At 41.4% G+C, this 22868-nt stretch overlaps 1 protein-coding gene across 1 annotated transcript in view; it reads right to left on the reverse strand.

The window, feature by feature from the left end:
• Positions 1 to 1206: 1206 nt before the first annotated feature.
• The window catches only part of LOC138568814 (mycolipanoate synthase-like), a 242797-nt gene continuing 221135 nt past the window's right edge, over positions 1207 to 22868 (reverse strand). The window contains exon 6 of the mRNA XM_069646586.1: positions 1207 to 6783. Within this exon, the coding sequence (XP_069502687.1) occupies positions 1207 to 6783 (5577 nt within the window). The remainder of the gene's footprint in view (positions 6784 to 22868) is intronic.

The following is a 22868-nucleotide window of genomic DNA, read 5'->3' on the forward strand; positions in this document are numbered from 1 at the left end:
CTCATTATCCACTGACATTCTACAAGCTAACTATATTTTCTGTCTTGGCAAAAAGTAACATTGCATCTGCTATGAGATGCAAATGGTTGTTTGACTGGTCTTGATGAATGGTTTAAGTTCCGACTAAACAGAAGAACTTGTTATTAAGACAAAGGGGGTCATTCCGACCCTGGTGGTAGGGGGTTAATGGCACCGGTAAGGATGCCGGTGCCGTTAACTCCCTACTGCCGCATTCCGAGGTCCCTTAGCGGGTCCCACTAGGGCCGGCTGGTTTTACCAGCCGCCCTTAGCGGGACCCGTGAAGGGACCACGGAGAGAATAACGGGCCTGCAATTTGGGGGCCCGTTATTGAGCCCTATGGGGGCTTGGGGGCTCAAATGGGAATTGGGAATGGTTTTCGAAATGGGGATTTACCGGGTCCGCATAGGTCGGAATGTCCCGGTAAGTCCCCATTCCGACTACCCGGACCCGGACCGGAGTTTGGAGGCAGCCATGGTGCTAACAGCACCATGGCTGCCTCCAAACTCGGAATGACCCGCTTTGTCTTGATAATACAATGCATATATTTGTTCACAGGAATACACAAACTGATGTATGAAATGGCAGCTGGGTGAACTTTAAATTAAACACTTTTTTTTATAACTGTTTTAAGATTAATAGAAGTCTATCCTGTGTTCTAAATATGTTAACTGATGACTTTTCTGGAGGGAATCAGAGTTATGAATTCATTGCTACATTAGCCGTAGTCTAATGCATTGGTTGGTTTCTTAATTTATTTGCATTTTCTTTTTTTTGCATGATATTCGAATGTAACACAGAGTGGAGAGGAGCCGCCACTCCTAATGTTACCACCCTGTTCTCTGACTGCCATATGGCACTAATGAGCAAAGGCAAGGGTGAGCAAGAGGTGCATTCTCACAGTTTAGAAGGGCAGAGTAGAAACAATGCATTCAATACAAGTGTAAGACTTAACAGATTTACCACTCTGCTTTCAGAACGTGTTTGATACAAATATGATAGTTTTCACAGGTCATTTATCCATCCTTTTCTGGGAATTTCTATCGGTATATCTGAGGTCAGGGCTTGGCTTGCATTTGCAATGAAAGTGCACACGTAATTAGGTAGTAATACTATCTTATTGCAAGATTGCAATGGTTTTAGTTCACAATGTCATCGACAGCAATTTGTTGATGCTAGAACTTGGTCTTATAACCTCGTCCTCTCAGAAGTGGTATTTTCCACACCAGCTTCCTTTTCAGGCTGTTCTTCGGGCATGTTTTCTTCCAAAATTGACACCAAGGACTGTACTGTTGTTTCTGGATCAAGCAGTTTAACAAGGGGTAACTTCACATTCCTTTCATGGTAAATGCGATTTTGCAATGTCATCCCCACCATTGAGTCTATGCCCAGAGATGTGAGAAGCGTCCCCTTGGTAATGTCACTGCGGCTGGCATGGCTGAGTTCACTCACCAGTGAAGAAATGTAATCTTCAGGATTGTCTTGCGGTGAGTTCGAGACATGCCCTTTGGACAGTGCTTCCATTTTGGTGACTTCTTCAGTCACAATTTTATAGAAACGTGTTCTCAGCGACGGAATCAAAGAGACAACATTGCTATTCAAATTACTAAAATTCAGTTTCATCACAGCTTGTTGAGGAGCATTAAGGATCAAGACTCTTCGAAGATATTCATGAATTTCATCTATGTCCAGAGTGAGTATTCCCTTCGATTCCAGGATGCTTTTGATTGCATTTTGGTTCAACAGCACGCCCAGATTCAAGGCACCCCAATTGATAGACTGTGCTGAAAGCCCCAGGTTCCTCCTGTAGTGGCAGAAGTTATCCAGAAAAGAATTGGCGGCAGCGTAGTTTGCTTGTCCTGCGTTGCCAACGAAAGAAGTGATAGAGGAATAGCAGATGAAATAATCAAGCTCTTCTTGCATTGTAGCACAATGCAGATTGATTGCACCTCCTACTTTTGGACTTAGAACCTCCTCAAAATGTGAAATTCTTAAATTGTTAAGCAGTCCATCATGAAAAACTACAGCACTGTGAAAAACACCTTTTACTGGAATTTTTGGCAAGTGTCTATGAATGAAAGTAACAGCGTTTTCAACATCAGAGCGAACAACAACATTGCATTGTAAACTAATTATGGTGGTGTTAGCATACTGATTCTGCAATGCCCTCATTTCTGTTTCCATTTCAGTGCTTGGCTTTCTCCTTGACAGTATCACAATGTACCCCCCTCCATTGTGGGCAATAAACCTTACAGTTTCAAACCCAAGACCTGAGAGTCCACCAGTGACCATGTAAACTCCATCAGATTTAAACATATTCTCACACACATCATACATCGGTATGTCTGAAACTCTTCTAACTAGTACATCATCTCTTAGTACTATGATGGGGACTGAGGTGCAGCAAAAATAGGATGACGAAAGAAATCCTTTTAAGTCAGCTTTACTATCCTGCTGAAAAATCGAATATTGTAAATTTAAGAAATTCTCTGTCTGCAGCGATTTGACCCATGTATAGAATGGTTTTGTAAATTGGTTTAAGCATGTCTTCTGAAAAATGTTTTTAAGGTTCAGTGCATGAACTGTTGCATGGTCACAGGACTTTCCAATTTGAGTTTGTAAACCTCCAAGTTCCTGTGTGTCACCTACAATTACAACATCCTTAAGGAATTGTAAGTGTGCAAGGTCTTCCCCAAACATGCCATCGAGAGATGGAAGTAAAACAAGTGCGTTGCAATGATCAACACCACCCTCCTGAGCAGAAGTAGGTGTTTCTGTTATTGTTTTCCAACCAGACTCATTTGCTGCTAATGTCAACACTTCGCACAAAACTGACTTAGGTTCTGATGAAACAATCCCTAGACATGCCCGACCTCTCGCCTTTGGAAGTATCTTATGAAGAATCATCCATGCTATCCAAAAGTAGGAAATACAAGGTACGTTTTTAAGGAATGGGACTTTCTTTGTCTTATAACAAACATCTGCTGGAAGAGTGACTTTTGAAGAGGCACTTACTGGATAGCATGATACAATATGATCTCCTACTTTAAGGTTTTTGATATCTTTATCAATTGCTGTTACGGTACCAGTGAAGTCAAGAGCTAAAAGTGTATGCTTATCTGTTGCCTCTGATTTCCAATACAATGTGTCACCAAACCTGTAGCTAGAATCGCTAACCGGAAAGTAGTCTTCTGAATGTACACATAATCTAATAACTTGAACTTCAATGTTGTGTTTAGAAAGGTTAGTCTTTCTTTGTCTTGTCAATTCTGCAGAGACGTCAATTGCCTTATATGGATCTGTAGAGTACAAAGTGAACATTCTGGAGTTGTCTAGAGGGACTGCTGGATGGGTGCTGATAATATCATGAAATCTAGTGCGAGCAATTTCAGATTTGTAAATATGGCCTTCATTTATTAATACCTCTGGACAACTCTCAGCTGAAGTGTTGGCAATAACATTGGCCAAAGCAGTGATATCCTGAACACTAGGGGAGCTAATATCAATTTGCTGAAATGAGACTTCTGGGACTTCTGCTGCACAGGCTCTTGTCATGCCTTGCAATCCAAACCCAGGGTTAATGTGGTCTACTGTTCTTTCTGTTGTTCTGTATGTGATTGTCCGAATTAAAGTCATTGGTTTATGTTCTCTCAGACACAGAATAAATTGCCGATAAGCTTCACTACACTCAGCTATATACCGAATTAAATTGCTTGGGAATTCTTCTGCAAACCTGTGAATTCCCCACATAAACAAAAACTCACTATAGTCAGTGAGAATAATTCCCATTCTACCCAAGGCACACATTAGTGTGTTTCCAGATTCCAGCTCTGTTTTGCAGTCACTGTATTTAATGTATGTGGATTCTTGGTGTAAATGTTGCTTAAGATGCTGAGCAATTCCAAAGTCATCAGCAAGAACTAATGATTTTGGCGCTCCCACAGAGGTATGCATTGTCAATGTGGTAGATATATCTTCCCATTCAGTCTCATACAAAATGTCATCGAGAGGATTGGAGTTAGTGCTTAAAAAGGTAATCCTCACATTTTTTAATTCTACCAAAATAGTGCCGCTATTATCTGAAAAACATCCACAAACTTCTATGTAGTCCTGAGTAGATTTGCTTTTTTTCATGTAGATCATCATTTCATCTTTAATTGGTCTGTAAAGTATAATACTGCCAATAGATGAAGGGAAGCCAGCTTTGGCCTTGATAGTTCCTGTACCTTCAAAGGCCATAATAACTGTCATCTGCAGGAAAGCATCGAGTACCACGGGATGGATGTAATATTCATGTAGTGACTCTGTGATCTGGTGATTGACCGTCACACTTGTTACTGCTTCTTGCAAGTGCTCCCCATACAGTATATCACTTAGCTGCCGATAAACCTGCCCATACTGGAATCCAAGGTTATATAGCGTGTCATACATTTTGTCTATTTCTAGTACCGACTTACATCTTCTAATGATGTGCTGGAGGGAAATTGATTTTCTGTCCATTGCCGATTCCTCACTTTGTGTTATTTCACCTGTAGCATACACTGCATTTGTTGACAGGATTTTGAAATGTGTCACCTTATTTTGAGATTCCAGTTGTATTCTTATCTCATGGGACATTTTACTTACAATACATGGGCTGGAGAATGTAATACCAACTTGATTTGTGCATAGGGGTATTTTAGACCTGGTGATATTCATCACAGATGCTATGCCAAGCTCGACGTAAAACGAGCCCGGCACTATTACAATGTCATTGTTCTTGTGTTCAAATATGTACGGCGTTGTTGTCTCTGATAATGTGCATCCATATTCCATGTTATTGTTACTTACACTGTGAAGCAAAGGATGGCTCAAGGTTGTTGATCTTTGTGTTCCTTGAGGGACTGTTTCTAAACCTCTTGATGTTTTTGTATGATCAAATTGATACCTTGGATACAGCATTGGGGTGTTTCTGTATTCACCATACACATGTTGCCAGTTAGGATTATGTCCCTGGACAAACAGCTTTTCTAAAAGCATAAATATTGTTTCATAGTCTTTGTTGGGTTGAACTGTTGGATAGACTAATGTCTCCTTTGCAATAATTTCTTTTATGTTTCGTTCTAGTGCTCTTTTTGGTCCGATTTCAACAAACACTAGATTTGCCTTTCCTTCCCATATTGTTTGAATTGCCTGTGTAAATAAAACAGGTTCTCTGACATTCTGAGCCCAGTATTTTCCTGTTGCAAAATCACCCCCAGAAGCTGTCTTGCCAGACACAGTTGAAATAAGCTCAAGTTCGTATTTCTGACTCGTTATATCTTGCAGACTCTCCTCAATCTTTTCTAGAATTGGATCCATCATATGACTGTGGTATGCTGCTGGCACATCCAAAGGTAAAAGGAATATATTATTTTTGCTGAAGTGAAGGTCTAGTTGCTTTTGAAGGTCCTCTATGGCTTTTGCTTCTCCAGACAGTGTGCAAGACAGAGGACTGTTGAAAGCAGCAATGCAGACATTTTCAGAATGTAAGTTGATAAATTCTGATAGTTCTTCAACAGGGAAATTGCCAACTACCAACATTTTCCCTCCAGTAGCCTTTGACTGTAATCTACTTCTATGATAAATGACCTTTACAGCATCCTTTAGGGAAAGAAGCCCAGAACAATGTGCAGCAGCCACTTCTCCCACTGAGTGGCCAACAAGAGCAATGGGTTTGATACCCCAGTAGTTCAGAAGACACACTAAAGCAACTTGAGATGCAAAGAGCAATGGCTGAGCAATTTCTATCATTGAAAAATCATCAAAATCATTATTTATTAAATCCATTAGACTGATGGATGTGTATGCATATAGAATGTCTTCGATCTCTTTGAATTTGTCTCTAAAAACTGGTTCATGATTAAGTAACATCTTACACATGCCTTTGTAGTTCACTCCGTTACCGCAGAACACAAACACAATGTTTGGATTCGCCTTCACTTCGGCTGATACTGTGCTTGATGCTGATGTAAGCTCCTGCTGTAAATGATTCAACGAGGGTATGACGAAGGCACACCTATATTTATTGGTTTTGTGGCTTCTTCTGCAGGCTGATGTATATGCCAGATCTTGCAGAGACACAGCATCCTCTTTATTTAACTGGGCAGCAGTATCTTCAATGGTCAATTTTAGTGATTCTCTGGAAGAGGCAGAAATAACAAATATTGCAAAAGGCCTTTTAAAGGGATTTGAAGGTTGGGCGTGTTTAAATTGTGTAATCACAACATGAGCGTTGGTTCCACCAAAACCAAAATTGTTCACTCCTGCCATCCTCACAGCGCCTTCTCTTTCTTCCCATAAATGAGCAACTGTTGGTATACTAAGGTTCAGTTCTTTTGCATTTATACTGCTGATGCCCTCAGAGTAGTGCAAGGATGGAACAATTGTTTCATGGTGCATCATTAAAAGAACTTTAATCAATCCAGCTACCCCGGCTGCTGACTCTGTGTGGCCAATATTGCCTTTTACTGAACCTATCTTCAGAGGGGGTAATCCTGGGGATCTGTTCTGTGCAACAACGTTACCCAAACTTGCTGCCTCTGTGGGGTCTCCTACAGGGGTTCCAGTGCCGTGAGCTTCAACATATTGTACAACTGATGGATCAATCTGAGTTGCATAAATCTTCTGTAACAATCTTTCCTGTTGGCTCTGAGATGGTCTGGTAATTGGTGTTATAGATCTTCCGTCCTGATTCACTGCACTGATGCTTATCACTCCCCATATTTTATCACAGTCTTCAATCGCCTAAAATAAAACATTGTTGGTGTAAATTAACATTGTTTGTATAGGCATAGCCAGTATTATATGATAAGTCACACAGCAGCATTTATTGAGCTTGCAGTGAATTAATGAACATTGCAACAAATTGCATATGTGAGGTGAAAAACTGCATATGAACACAACAATGACAGAGATAGTGATACAAGCACTGAAGACTCAGGTAGCATTGTTTCAACATACTGAACTTTATGTGTGCGTGGTGGGGCTTTGCATGACTATGAATGTAGTTGATTTGGGAAACCATAAATATGCTGTTCTACTTGGCACAAAAAAAACGTAAGCAGCCATGTTTCCATCCATTATAGACTTTTGCCATTCAAAAGGTTTATGTCATTTGGCCATGATGTAGATAGTGCCATAGACCAAACCAATGTTGACCTTCCGAGACCCACGGAATTGCCAGATGCATTTTCATAATTTCAGCATAGACCGAACCAATGTTGACCTTCCTAGACCCATGGAATTGCCAGATGCATTTTCACAATTTCAACTTTCCTTAGAGGGGCAGCTATATAAAAGAATTAAAAATCAATAAATGACAGTAGAGGATTTGCAGAATTAATCATTCTCCTATCTCTCTCACGTCACTTACACAAGCACCCTCTAATGCCTCATGAATTCCACTACGAGACCCCACACCACACTTTTCACCTGGATTACCCCACCAACTGGAGTCACCACTCTTACTCTTTTATCTGGAACATTCAACCCGGCTCAAGAATCCTAATCCATCTAGTACCTGGTCCTAGAAACCTATATCTCTCCTTCCTCGCTTCTCCCCTTCTCACTGCAAATCAAAATGTTATTTTTTTTTTTTATTTGGTTGGTTGAAATTAATCAACCTTTCAAATATAAAACATTCAACATAAAAAATTAACAACAAATTTGAACTGAATAAAAGCAGAAGATAACAGAACACAGTTCACAACAGATGCAAAATATAAAATAAACAAATAAGCAAGTAAACAAGGGGCTAGCAATGCACAGCGTCTAACGATAAACAATTCAAAAAATTAGCAGTAGCTATTTGTATAGCTGTGCACGAAGAGTTTAAAATTGCAGCCCAACAATCTTGCGGGTCTAGAAGACCTCGATAAAAGCAGTATTTGGAAAAGTGTGTCTCTCTTTCACCACGGAGAGTCACACAATCGGTAAGCACGTGAGTGAGAGTTTCCTGCGTATCCGGTGTCATACAGAATCGGCAAATGTTACTTGATATAGGCAGAAGTTTGCGTCTGACTTGTATGTCTCTTGTGAGATATAGATTAAATCTCAAGCGTAAGATGCCTGAACGGTATTTCGGGGAAGGTGATAACAACAAATATAGTGCGACAGTGCGAATTTCTTTATGAGGGAATCTTAGGCCATCTCCATCTTTATACTGAAGGCAGAGGTCTCTAGTCAGTAGCCAATCAGATTGGTAAATTTTGACTTTGGCTCTGTAAGGATTTGTTAGTAAAGTTTCGATTGAGACCGCTGCAATTATTAGAATATGGTAAGCTTTTGTTAACCATTTGTGTATGAAAGCATGTGTCACAGAAAACATATAATCAGACAACAATTTCAGGATGGAGTTGTGAGGAGTAGAGAGCAAGCATTTTCTAAGTAATGCGCAAATACGCCAATTATAGAGAGCTGGCAATGAAACCAGGCCCAACTCATACTTGATTCATGGGCACGGGGTGGATTGTGGTAAGTGTAGTATTTTTCTCCAAAATGTAGCCTTCCAGAGTGTAAACAAAGATGATAGATTGTCATGGAGGGTTTCCAAGCCATAAAGTAGTGAGGGAATGACTTTCAAGTTCCAAAATTGGAGAGCCGGAGTGATAGAAAATTTACCATATTTGTACATTATAAGAGAGGCATGCGAGATGGCAGTCTTTAGTTTGTTACTTACATGAGCGATGTGGCTGGAGGCGTGAGCTTTGCCCTCGAATATCATCCCTAGATAGGTATATTGGGAAACCACAGAAAGAGGGAACTGATTGATATGCCAGAGATGGAATATAGGTCTGTGCTTTCGTGGACAAAATGTTACAATTTGAGTTTTGTTGGTATTAACTCGTAATTTATTAAATGAATATAGTCGTGGAAGGCATTTAAGAGGTTCTGTAAACCAGAATGTGTTTTGGAAATGAGCACCAAATCATCTGCATACATTAATGCTTTGACTTGATGATTATTAAATTTGGGTGAATCTGAGATGACATTTTCGAAGGCACGTCTCACGTCTTGAATAAAGTAATTAAAGACAGCTGAGGCTAAAAGGCAGCCTTGTTTTAAACCGCGAGCCGTGGGGATGCTTGAAGACAAGTGCCCGTCTAAAGAAAGACGGATTTGAATTGAAGTGTTGGTGTGTAAAGATGAGATTATGTCAAGGAGGGTAGGTGGACAATGGTCATGGAGTAACTTGGCAAATAAAAGAGGTCTGCTGACAGAATCGAACGCGGCATGCAGGTCTACAAAAGCAAAATAAAATTGTTGTTTGGTGGCATGGCAGTGTGCTTTAAGGGCGTTTAGGCAAATTAAATTAATGGACGTGCCTAAGCCTGTAACAAAACCAGATTGCTGGGGGTCACGCAAATAAGAATTTTTAGTCCATCGGTTGAAGTCCTGTAGGATAAATTTACAGAATAGTTTACGTGGGGCATCCAGAAGGGCGATGGGGCGGTAATTAGAGGGTAAGCTGCGATCGCCCTTTTTGAAGATCGGAATGATTAGTGAGGTCTTCCAACAAGGAGGGATTGCTTTGTACTTGAGAATATTGAGTAAAATGATATATAGGATGTTAGCCCATTCAAGCGGGAATGCCTTGAAAATCATGTTAGAGAGGCCATCTGGGCCCGCAGCTCGGGATGAGCTTGCTTTCATGATTTGTACTTGGATGTCAGAGATGGTAAACTCAACTCTCCAAGGGCCAGAAGTGAAGAGTGGGAGGCTGTAGTTAGAAAATTCTGGATCAGCATACAGAGAAGAAAAATGGGTTAGCCAAGCTCGGTCTGAAACCCCATTAATCTGCAAAGCACCTCGTGAATTGGAAGTCAGATTATGAAGTAGCTGCCACATAGTGCTAGAATTTTTATTCTTCATGGCCCTAAACATGAGGTCGCTGTTATGTTGGTATAATAGTGCTTTCTTGCTTCTGATCCAATTCTTATATCTGCATTTAAGCGTGGATAAATCAGAGCTGAGAGCGAGAGAATTTGATTGTAGAATAGCTCTTCGAGCTCTTTGATAGTCTGCTTTGGCGGCTTGTATGTTCGAATCAAAGGCATGCGTATGGCGACCAGTCAGCCTTTTCAATGTGGCCAAAGTATTGACAAAAGGACGCAATATGTCGGAATAGTGTGCGTGTTGAGGCGACTGAGCATGATAGTCCACGCTGTTAGCAAATAAAAGCAAAGATGAAAGGTTCCAGAGCACTTGAGAACCAACTGGATTGACGAGTAATTCAATGGAGAGATGGGGTGTTTGGTCCACGAGCGATGGCCACTGAATCTTCAGAGAGAGTCGATTATGATCGCTATGTGGCAGAGTGGTGATGATGAGGCTGTCTATGTGTTGAAACAATTTGGCGTTCACGTAGATGTAATCGATGATACTTGAATTAGTTCCGCGGTGCCAGGTACTTTGGGGCGGGAGATCATCCAGAACAGCCCCATTTACCATGTGAAAATTACGATACGTCATAAATGAAGACCACGTAGATGTTGCTTGATTTGAGCGGGCTTGGTTCCAACAATCGAGATTGATGTCACCAAGAACAATTGTGTGAGAGATCTGAGGAGTTTGTGAGATCACATCAAGAATTGAAGCTAAGCCATCTTAGAAAGCCTCATCAGTTTGTTCAAGAGGATTGCGATAGATATTGACAAGTGCAATAATTAAGGTACAATGTATAAGCTTCACTAATTGAATGTGGGCTTGTAATGATGCCCAAGGCAAAACAGACAGGCCCAGCTGAGATTTGACTGCAACTATCAGGCCAGAAGAAGGACGGCCTTTAGTTGGAAAGGCCGAAAGTAAGGTGAGGTCAAATCCATCCCAAACAGGGGGGAGTAATAGCCAAGTTTCTTGCAAAGCTATGATGTGATAGGTAAGAGACAGAGTAGACATGGAAATGTGTAAATGAGCATGACCTCGAGTGTTCCAGCTAGCAAGATTCAAGGAAGAGGAAAGTAGAGTAGTTGGTGGTTAGGACGCACAGATTGATGAGGATGTCGAACAGTTAGGACATTTGTTTCCCGACCCTGGGTAAATGTTCACTTTCGGCTTTGATGATGAAGTGGAAGACACAGGAGATTCAGGATCCAGTGCTAAGAGAAAACCCAACTCAAACAGTTGCATTTTACAGCGCCAGATTGTGTTCCACACAACAGCTGAAGGAATGCAAAGCCTGACCACAGAAGAACAAGTGTCAGAAACAAATTCTATCTGATTTATATCGTGGGTGGTGATAGCATTCAAGTCCTCAATGTCTCCAAATATATTCAGGACACTTGCACGGTTTAGATCATATGTTGGAAAATTGCCATCTCGACATTTGAGAATAAAAGAATGAGAAGAAGGTCGTGAAGGTAATGATGATTTAGACGAGGGCTTGATTGTCAAGCTTTGAGTAGGCCATTTTGGCGATGGAGCCACTGAGACTGATCTGAGACATGAGCGTAAAATGCTTTCTTCCTCTTGCATGGTAAGTGCAGGCGGACATTGTGTGGGCAGTTCAGAAGCTTCATGACCCGGTTGCTCAAGGCCTAATCGCAAAGCTAAATAAGCATCAACACTGGCTTTTAGGTCAGATAATGCAGAAGCACCAGAAATAGGAATCTGAGATACAGTTAAGGCAGAAGGTTTTTGAAAAGTAACACGCATGTTAATCAAGGGAGGAGCCTGTGCGCTGGTCGTTTGAAATTTCGTGATGGGCGCTGAGCCAGTCATCTTAGAAGCTGATAAAAGTGGAGGATCTGAAGGCAGCCCCAGATTACACAAACGTGAGGCTAAATAAGCATCAATGCTGGCTTTATAATCAAAACGATTTTCCATGGAAGGAGAAAGAGTAGAAACAGTTGATGAATTAGAGAGAAACTGAAGTGAGCAGGTTTGAGATTGTGATGAAGGGGGTAAAACATCTACCTGATGAGATGGTTCATGATGTTCAATAGATTGAAGTAGCTGGCTGAGAGGAGAAAGGGAATCTGGATGGGGTGCTATAGACATGACAGTTGGACTTGCGGTAGTATCTGGATGGGGTACTGTAGTCATGGTAGTTGTGCTTGCGGTAGAAGATGCAAGAGAAGAAGGCAGTTGAGGAGCCACAGAAGGAATCGTAGGAAGTGCAGTGCATGCTGAAGATTGTTCTAGGGCTTTAAAAAAAGCCGTGAGGGTATGTTTGGAATGCTTTGCGGCAGGCAGGTTTTTGGGTTTTTTAGCAGCCAGATGGAGTCTTCAGTTAAGAGGCTTAACAATGGGAATGACATTGTTACCCATAGTGGGTACAGAAGAAGGAACCGAGGTGGATTGTTTGGAATGGGAAGACAAAGGGGAGAGTTGAGGGAGAATACGTGAGGGAGGGGTTGATGAGGAAATGATAACTGATGCAGAGGGCAGAGCAAGGGCAGGTATAGGCACAAGTGTAGGAAGGAGAGAAGGAACTGAAGACAAAGGAGGAGGGCAGGGTTCAGGAACAATAGCAGAATGGGAGGGCTCAGGAGCGACAGCCGGATGGTTTAAGTCACTGGGGGTATCCTGAGAATTAGACACTGGTGACAAACGGGGAACAACAATGGGTCTGATTATCCCCGGAATTGAAGGAAGGTGGTTCGTGACAGGAACGATGTAACAATCTGAAGATGGATGATTGAGGTCATGCACCCTTTCAGCAATTGGGTTTAGATGATGGATGGATGGTGTTGGAGAGTGATTGGAGGGAGGATTAGGAGGAAGAAGAGCACCATGTACCTGCAGCCATTTTGCTAGCTCTTCGAACAGGGTGGATTGATTGGAAAGTTTATGATCTATAGTGTCGTAAAGTTTACTCATAGTTGAGATGGCAAGGTTAATAGACGTGAGAGCAGCGTGAATGAATGCCAATTGTTGAGGCAAAGCAGTAGGAGAAGGTGTTTGTGGGGCTATGGGGGGGGGCATGGCAAAAGAGTCGATGGGCGCAGATGAATGGAGGACTGAGGAGTGAATGGAGATCTCGGCAGAGATTTCCTCATGCAGAGCTTTATTATTTGATGAAATCGAGGTCGGACTCGAAGAGGCATGAATAGAGATGTCTGAGACGTCAGGTTGCAAAAGATGGAAACTTAATAGGAGAAAGAGCCGAACCCTTGTATGGAGGGTGAGGATGAGGGTTAACTGAGTTAAGCATAGTGATGTCAGACAATGGGTGAGTATTCATGCACGCCGGGGGAGAGTGATGAACAATTAGAGAATTGTTGGCAGTAGAAGAAAGGGCATTGGGTATGGGGTTGCTTGGGTGCGGCAGTGACTCGGGTGCGAGATTTTAGGTGTTTCGCTAGGGGCTGGCAGAAAGGGAAACTTTGCAGGCAATATTGGACCGGTAATGCGAGGTACTAGGAAGGGAGTCAGCGCAGTGGCTGTCAAGAATCTGGGAGACTGGACTGGCACTTGATGACAAGTAGTAAGATTGAGGAGAGCACAAGCATTATTAGGCATGTTTGTCGTAAGTTTGTAAAAGTGAAACACCATTCAATGTTTTATCATGCACAAAAGCAATCATTGTTATCAAAACAATGAGCACTAAAACTGAAAAAACTGAAAAAAATAATAGCAAATATTGATAATAAAAAATTCCAATCAAACCGCACACGCAGGCCGCAGGTAACGCGGGTAAGCGGGAAAGCGGTACTTTAGCCGGTACTTTGCCCGTGGGCGCGCGCGCTGTGCGCGTGCCTGAGGAATATGTAATCTAACAAGCTACAATAGGCTAGGTACGGCAGTCAATCCCTGCAAAAATGAGGCGGGATAACTGGCAAGAGTGTCAATCACAAGTGTCTGAATGCAGTAAATGCAAATGCAGGAAAACGTTGAAAACACTGAAAAAAGAGGAAAGGCAGCGTCAGTATACAGTCACTGGAACGGTGCCAGGGGCTGGATGAACAAAGTCACTAGAATTCACCTTTGTTTGATGTTCTTTTCAAGTACAATCCAAACGTTGCAGGAGCAGGAAAGCCAGCGGGAAAGCGGTACTTTAGCCAGTACTTTGCCCGTGTGCGTGCGCGTTGTGCGCGTGCATGAGGAATATGTAGCTAACAAGCTACAATAGGCTAGGTACGGCAGCCAATCCCTGCAAAAATGAGGCGGGATAACTGGCAAGAGTGTCAATCACAAGTGTCTGAATGCAGTAAATGCAAATGCAGGAAAACGTTGAAAATGCTGAAAAAAGAGGAAAGGCAGCGTCAGTATACAGTCACTGGAACCGTGCCAGGGGCTGGATGAACAAAGTCACTAGAATTCACCTTTGTTTGATGTTCTTTTCAAGTACAATCCAAACGTTGCAGGAGCAGGAAAGCCAGCGGGAAAGCGGTACTTTGCCCGTGTGCACGCGCTCTGTGCGTGCGCGAGGAATATGTAGCTAACAAGCTACAATAGGCTGGGTACGGCAGCCAATCCCTGCAAAAATGAGGCGGGATAACTGGCAAGAGTGTCAATCACAAGTGTCTGAATGCAGTAAATGCAAATGCAGGAAAATGTTGAAAACGCTTTGTTTGATGTTCTTTTCAAGTACAATCCAAACGTTGCAGGAGCAGGAAAGCCAGCGGGAAAGCGGTACTTTAGCCGGTACTTTGCCCGTGTGCGTGCGCGCTGTGCGCGTGCATGAGGAATATGTAGCTAACAAGCTACAATAGGCTAGGTACGGCAGCCAATCCCTGCAAAAATGAGGCGGGATAACTGGCAAGAGTGTCAATCACAAGTGTCTGAATACTGTAAATGCAAATGCAGGAAAACGTTGAAAATGCTGAAAAAAGAGGAAAGGCAGTGTCAGTATACAGTCACTGGAACCGTGCCAGGGGCTGGATGAACAAAGTCACTAGAATTCACCTTTGTTTGATGTTCTTTTCAAGTACAATCCAAACGTTGCAGGAGCGGGAAAGCCAGCGGGAAAGCGGTACTTTAGCCGGTACTTTGCCCGTGTGCGCGCGCTCTGTGCGTGCGCGAGGAATATGTAGCTAACAAGCTACAATAGGCTAGGTACGGCAGCCAATCCCTGCAAAAATGAGGCGGGATAACTGGCAAGAGTGTCAATCACAAGTGTCTGAATGCAGTAAATGCAAATGCAGGAAAACGTTGAAAACGCTTTGTTTGATGTTCTTTTCAAGTACAATCCAAACGTTGCAGGAGCAGGAAAGCCAGCGGGAAAGCGGTACTTTAGCCAGTACTTTGCCCGTGTTATCATATATTTGCTAATTTTGGGACAGCACTCTCATGCTTTCAAATTTTGTAAAGGGACTTTGATTTTATTCAATTGTTGACATGACGGGAGAGCAAGAAGCAAAAAGAGTAGTAGAAGGTACCTAAGTCACTATTGACTAACTGTGACTGGAAAACTGTGCACCATATCTTTGGGAAATGCAGGAATCTGAGGCAAAGATGGGAAATACATTTCTAGATATTAGAATAAACATCATACATGCTAAAAAGTAACAGAATGATGTCACAAGTTGCATGAAGTTTAAATTCCATCCAACAGAGACCACCTGGTCATTATATATGGGATGATCGATTAGAAGACATAAACAGATCAACCTCAGAATATTTGCATCCTCAATCTGTTATAGACACAACTTCAGGTTTTTCCCCTGGAATTCTCTTTCCCCAAACCTACATGCACGATTTTTGCTTTTCCTACAAAACGGGTGACAAGCTTTTAACTTGTCCTTAGTGGATGGTGCTACGATGCATAATGCTCAAGTTCTCTAAAACAGAGATACTTGTATCTCGGGTCCCTAGCACATCAACCCTTCTCCCCTTGCATATTAGTTCCACCTGATCACCCACTCATGTCTCCCATGACCTACAATCTTGGAGTTCTCTTTGACAACAAGCTCAAACTTGAGAACTGTATCACATTCACTTCCTCGGCTGCTAGGTTTAAACTCCAGAATATCTAAAAATCTGCCCACAACTTACTTTTCACTGTTAAAAAACTTTTATGTCCATTATTGTCCTCAGCAGTTTGGGTTACTGCCCCAACCTCCTCCTGGGACTCCCCCAGTATTCTGTTTTCCCTCATAACAAAGGTTGTGGCTTTGCAACTCACCCTTTTTGAACATTCCATGATCCTCACCCATCTTCTCGTAATGCCTTCAAACAGTTTGGCTATTGGTTCAAAATCACTCCCTATTCAAACTCTTGCTTGTTGTCATCCCATCTAGTCATAGTTTACCCCCTCTATCTGTTTTATTCTAACTCTACTTTCCCATCCTCTCACTCCCAAGTCGTCCTCAACATTACTATCCCCATCCCTACCCAAGCTTGCATCTCCAATTCCTACCTCCCTACCCTATGACATGAACAATATCCCTAAGGAGGTACACTTCATTATTACTTTATAATTCACTTTCTCTCTCTAAATGGTGATTCTGATGCTAAAGCCCTCATTATGAGGAATCCCATTGGACTCCATGGGAATGCGAACACTGAAGCGCCTAACGGTGCCGGTGCTTCAGTTATTTATCTGCAGGTCAGGCCTGTCAGTAGTTCACATGCCCTACTGGCAGACTCAGAGTGAGCCAGTCCGGAAAAGGTGCTGTTAAAGTTATTACTGGCACCTTATTTCCAGACCGGCTCACTTATAACGAGGGCCTAATTGTACCAAACGCTGGACCAATCCAAAGGTGCCAGATACGCAGGAGAAATGCGACTGAATCAACAATTCAACCATTTTAATTGAAAAAAATACACAAAATCCGGCAGATCTTCTAACCTCCCACTGCATTAACACTCTTTGCACTACAGCATGCACATGGCCCTTCTGGACTAAATTCTCACCTCTCTCTACCCCAGACCTCCTAAAAACACTTGATTTCCTCAAATCTACCTCCTACTACAATTTATGCACCTGGCACTCAATGTACTCATCAGCATCATTAATGCCTCCCTCACCAAAGGGTCTTTCCCGGCAAACTTAAGGCTTCCAATACCAAATTCATCCTCATTGGTTGCCTCACTAAACAACAACTTATCAAAATAATGGCTCACTCATCTGGGTCTAGAAAGATTTTGTCTACAACTCATGTTGGTATATTATGGATATGCTACTGTGAAGTTCTTTTTAAAAGCAGGAAGGATTTAAACTGCATCACAAGCTTCCCTCATGACTTGGCTGACCATATTTCTCTTTGCAAAGCATTGCCGATGGATTCTACTACAACAGTGAAATTACTTTTGCTTCTGGTGGAGATCCTGAAGCAAAGTCAAACCAGAGGAATTATTTTATCACTTTGAAGATCTATACAAGGCTGCTCTCTTTATCCATGCTGGTGAGTTTTAATTGTCTTCAGGTCATCCTGGGCTACCTGGTGTACCTGCTTCCCAAAGCTCATTGACATGCCTGGAGAAAGAGCCTGGACAATATAAGTTTGGAAACATATAGAAAAGCAGCCAGGATATACAAAACCGCAATTCTTCTAGCCATAAAAGAATCATTTATTACTAGAATGTTAAACTCAAATTCAGACAGCAAGGAATTATTTAAAGTTCTAAGATAACAAGAATCTCCTAACAGACCCAGCAAGGAATCACTGGTGAAAGATGAAGCATGGTGTGCTTCCATCCAGGACGCCATGATGGGCAAGTAAGTGAAAATTAAAAAGTGCATTGAGGTAAAAAAAACTCACTACAATTAAATAACCACAGCAAGATCCTGGTGAGTCGCTACTGAAATCTGGCATCCACCAGATTTGTAACATTTCTCCTATCTCCGAAGCAGAACTGTCTGGGGTTATCACACAGTTAAAAACAACTAGATGCAAGGGGGATCCCTGTTCCTCGCTGATTATCAAGGAATGCTCAACTATGTTAATCAAGGCCCTTACCAAATTTGTGAACATGTCTTTTGCTGAAAATCATGTTCCGGTAAAATTAAAACATGCCTGGATTACCCCACTTTTAAAGAAGCCAGATCTTTGTCCCCTGACACCGTCAAACTATAGACCAATCACTAATACACCTTTTTTAAAGATATTGGATAGGGTGGCCTACAATCAGATCTCCAATCATCTTAATGATTCTAGGACTTTCCACAATTATCAATCAGGTTTCAGACAAAACCATGGAACCCAAACAGCCTTTTTAGATTTGAAATCTAATCTGCTGCAATTTATGGATATTGGCCAAGCCTCGCTTCTCATGATCCTGGACATTGCCGCAGCCTTTGACCTGGTGGATCATTCCATCTTGTCCACCAGATTAAAGGATTTGGCTTTATTTTTGGATCAGTTTGCACAGTGGATCATGTCATTTCTGAGTGAAAGAAAATGCAGAGTTGCCACCGGAGTGGCTGAGACCAAACCTGTATCCCTATCGTACAGGGTGCCTTAGGGAGCATGTTTATCCCCATCTCTTTACACCATCTTTATGGTGCCATTTTTTTATCTGCTAGAGCACAATGGCATTTCATTTGCCAATTACGTGGATGACACTAAATGTGTCATCCCAATAACAGGGTCACGTTGCACAGATGAGAGTAATATTAACAAGGCCTATGATATCATCCAAATGTGGATGATTCAGAATGGCCTAGCCCTTCACAATGATAAAACCGAACTTATGTTGGTGGGGACGGACAGTAATCTAGAGAAGTTAGGTCCTTTGTTGAAGTCTTTTACCATCGCAAATTGTAAGATCAAGGTAAAAAAGAAAGTAAAATCCTTAAGCATAATCTTAGATCAAAGTTTGAATATGAAATCTCAGGTGTCCAACTTAGTATCAACATCAACCTATTATATAAAATTGTTAGCTCACCTGCGGCTGCTCATCTCAGAAAATAGCGCAAAGACGATAGCCAGAGGCATAGTTGGTTCTGAGATCGACTATTGCTCGAGTGTTCTCATTGGCATCTCACAAGTGGAGATTAATCAATTGCAGGTCATTCAGAATAGCACAGTCAGGTGGTAAAGGGCCTAAAGTGGAGAGACCATGTGTCTGAAACTAGGTGGAGTCTGCACTGGCTCCAAGTGAAGGCGAGGGTTCAATTTAGAGTTCTCTTGATTACCCCCAAATGCTGCTTGGGAGGCATGCCATCTTACTTGATGGAGTGCATAGTGGAGAAACAGACTCCCATGGCCCTCATATCCAACTACACTAACAAACTGAGAATACCTTGCTGTAAGTCCAGTAAAGCTCAGAAAGGTGCATTTAGCATAGCGGGTCATATTGCGTGGAACTCCCTTCCTTCGGACTTAAGGAAGAGTAAGTATACTGCTATCGTTTAAAAAAAGCTTAAAACGCTTTTATTCTGTTAAACTCCACGACCAGTCGCATGCTAGTGCTTACTCCACATACTGAGTGTGAATATCATCTCCCACTCTTGTTTATGTTTCACGTCCTCATTCTGTCTTCTTTGTCATGTGTGCACCCTTAAGCCTTCGGGTACCTGGTGCGCAATACAAATGTAAAATAAAGTAAAGTAAACAAGGTTGAAAAATGTCCTTCATGCATCTCCACACAACATGCACTTGTCAATTTCTCATTCCTTCCAAATGTATTCATTTTCACAGGTGTGAAATAAATATGTAGAATTGTATAAAAATGTAGATCTTAACAATCGTTTTAAGCACACTCACAAATGTATTTGAGCTCAATCCCTACATGTTTCCCTGTTGTCTTCTGTGCCTTGTTATTCCTTCTTCAAAATGTTTAAGTAACTGAGTATAGAACTGAGTAGTTATACACGTGGTGAAATTGTAAACGTATAGTTTTTGCTGTATTGATTAGTAGACGAAATCTCCCTTTCTTTCCAAAATGTACAGATATATCCTTTTGAAACAGAGGGAGATTTGCCTTAAAAATTGGATACAAAACCAAGATGTTGCAATAGATACAAGCAAAACCATTTTGTGAGTTGAGCATCTTTGATATAAATGCCTTTGGAAAAAAGGCACTATTCCAAGTAAGTGCCTCGGCCACCGCTCAGTAATCCTCAAATACACTGTAATATAAATGAATATTTAAACTAGTGTCCACATTATTTTAGAGTCTGTGCCACATTATGAGCTGGCCAGTATTCCGGAGTTAAATCCACCAGAATACTGTCCAGTGGAATTACTGTTACGCCAGTTGATCCAGCAGAATTACTGCCGGATTACCAGTGGTGGGGGTTATGTTAATACACATTTTTTGAGAGTCCATTGGACTCTATGGGTCATTTTTGGCGGAATTACCACCGGCAGAATTGCTGCCGCAGTAATTCTGCCAATTCTGCTGATTTGTGTCGGAAAGTGGGAGGATTTACCTTCAACATGATACTGGAGGTAAATCCACCACTCCAGGGCCATACTCGTAGTATGGTGGTGTGGGAAAAGTGGTGGTAATTCAGTTATCGCCAATTTTTTTCCACACTGCCAAACTTGTAATGAGTCCATGCCTTGTAAAGATTTCAGGACAAGCTGTTATGACGATAGGAGATCATTATATTCATTGTAAAATGTAGTTAATTAATTTTATGTAAGGATGAATCAAAGCTCTTTCAAGAGAAGAAATTGGTATCAGTTTTCACCCTCGTTGATATCCCCATCCTTCTCCTACACCCTTCCCTCCATCCACAAAAGGTAATTGAATCTCCCAGATTCTGATAACAAGCATAGAACAAACAGCAACAAAATTGCATAAATGAGCCTGAGACTCTAACGCGCATGTTAAAAATGATTTCTAAAACACTTCAATGTCACACCCAAAGGTTATAAGTTAAGTTAACAAAAAAATCCCACATTGTTGATACTTCATATATTCAAATTCAAAACAACTATATTGGTATTCAAGACAGCAAACACATGTTTCAACCCATTTGCGGGTCTTTGTCAAGGCTGTGAATTGCAGTAATTCACCTGAAAAATGTACCCAAAGATTGATAGGAACCCACGGTGACCAATAGTTGTTTACATAATAATAGGTTAACAATTAATCATTGATTTGTATTAGTACATCCATATTATAAATATACATGTTCCACGTTGAAACAAAAGGAGAGAGAGAAAAGGGAAAAAGTGAGACAACAATTAATGAACATTGAAAGCATTAAGGCTCCAATTGAATAAAAGAGAACACTTAGGCAAAAGTCGGACTCGGGGTCACCCGTCCTAACCGAAAATGAGTAACTTACAGAATATGAAGGATCTTCCAGCTAGTTGAATTGGGTAATCTTATAATGGATCTAAAATTATATGGATTTCAATAATTTCAATAGAGAATATAGACACATTTGCGTGTGTTGTTGCCTAAAGATTGGATGAGTACCTCTTTGACATGTTTGTCTTCCCAAGAAAATCAAATCCACATTGGTTACAAACATAAGGATATACCGTTAAAGGCTGACCACAATCAGATAACCATATGGTATTAAGAAAACACATCACAAGTCATTACCTAAAAGTAAGGTAATCTTCATAACATTCCAAAGACTGTTGTCCCGGTCCCTCTGTAAAACATATCAAAGCTGTGAGTCACAATCTCTATGCAACCAGTGCCTTGGTGGAGAAAAGAACATGTTTTATGGCATTAGAACAACCTTACCGAGCTCAAGCCCAGTTAGGCCAGAAGTAGTGAGAAGCCAGTGGGTACATTGACATCTGCATTAGGCCGCCATGTTGGGTGTTTGATATACAAGTACATCATGTCAGACATGAGGTGCGTAACCACAGCATCATTGCTTGATCCAGTTAAAGACATGAATTAAGAAGCAATATCAGTTGTAAAATAATCTTGTGGGTACACTTTGTGTTTGAAGAACAATCCAATATGACTGTTTCGTGTTTCTGATTTTCTTGGTTTCCCGCGCCCTGATGCCTGCGGGCTACCGGCGCGTAATAAGCACGCACATAACATAACATAACAATATAACTACCAAAATGCATCTCAAGTGGTACCTTATGTCACATTATTAGGTTTCTAATATACTGCCAGATGGCCAAAGGGACACTTGGAAAAGGACCCACATTTACGAAAACCAGTGGATTGACAACTAGATAGCTAGTTTGCATAGTCCCTAGGAATATCCAACTTATTTGATGGACACAGCAATGATCTAATTGTAGGACCTTTCCTATTGGCGACACTAGGAGTTTCATTGATCCACTGTTGAATAGTCTCATCTAATAAGAGAAGATGCCAATGTTTTCTAAGCATCTGTTGGATCTTGTGACTATCAGCATTGTATCTAGTGATGAATCTCAACCGTGGCTCAGTAGTATTTAAGTCTCTGTCTTTGGGATTGAGCAGGGTTCGCCTCTGGATATTTTAAAGTGCATTTTCCGCTCTCTCCACAATAGTTGTGTAGTGGCCTCGAGTCATGAATCTGTTTTTGAGAAGCTGGCATTCCTTGCCAAAAGAATCAGAACCGAAACAGTTTCTGATAAATTCTCCCTTAGGAATGTTACTGATGACAGATTTCCTGTGGCAACTAGTGGCATGTAATACTGAGTTCACTTCCATTGCCTTTCGAAAGGTTTCAGTATGAAGTGCTTCTTGGCTAGCAGTCATTATTTTATCCCAAAAATGTATCTGTGTGGCACTGGTTGTGCATGTCAATTGAATTCCACACTGATTGGTGTTAAGTTAAGTGACACATTTGAGAAGATGTTCTTGTGTTGCTTGCCAAATCATCAGCATGTCGTCAATATACCTGTACCACTTAACAATATTCACCTTGAAATCTAAGATCACAAATGCATAGTTTATCTCAAATTTGTACATAAATAAGTTGGCATGGGCAAGTGCATAGGTTGCTCTTATGGCAATACTCCTTGTTTGACGATAATATTAGCCATCAAAGGGAAATACATAATTTATGAGACAGAATCCCAGCA

Source organism: Ambystoma mexicanum, chromosome 2q (assembly GCF_040938575.1).
Source record: "Ambystoma mexicanum isolate Mex_15411 chromosome 2q, UKY_AmexF1_1, whole genome shotgun sequence".
NCBI lineage: Eukaryota > Metazoa > Chordata > Amphibia > Caudata > Ambystomatidae > Ambystoma > Ambystoma mexicanum.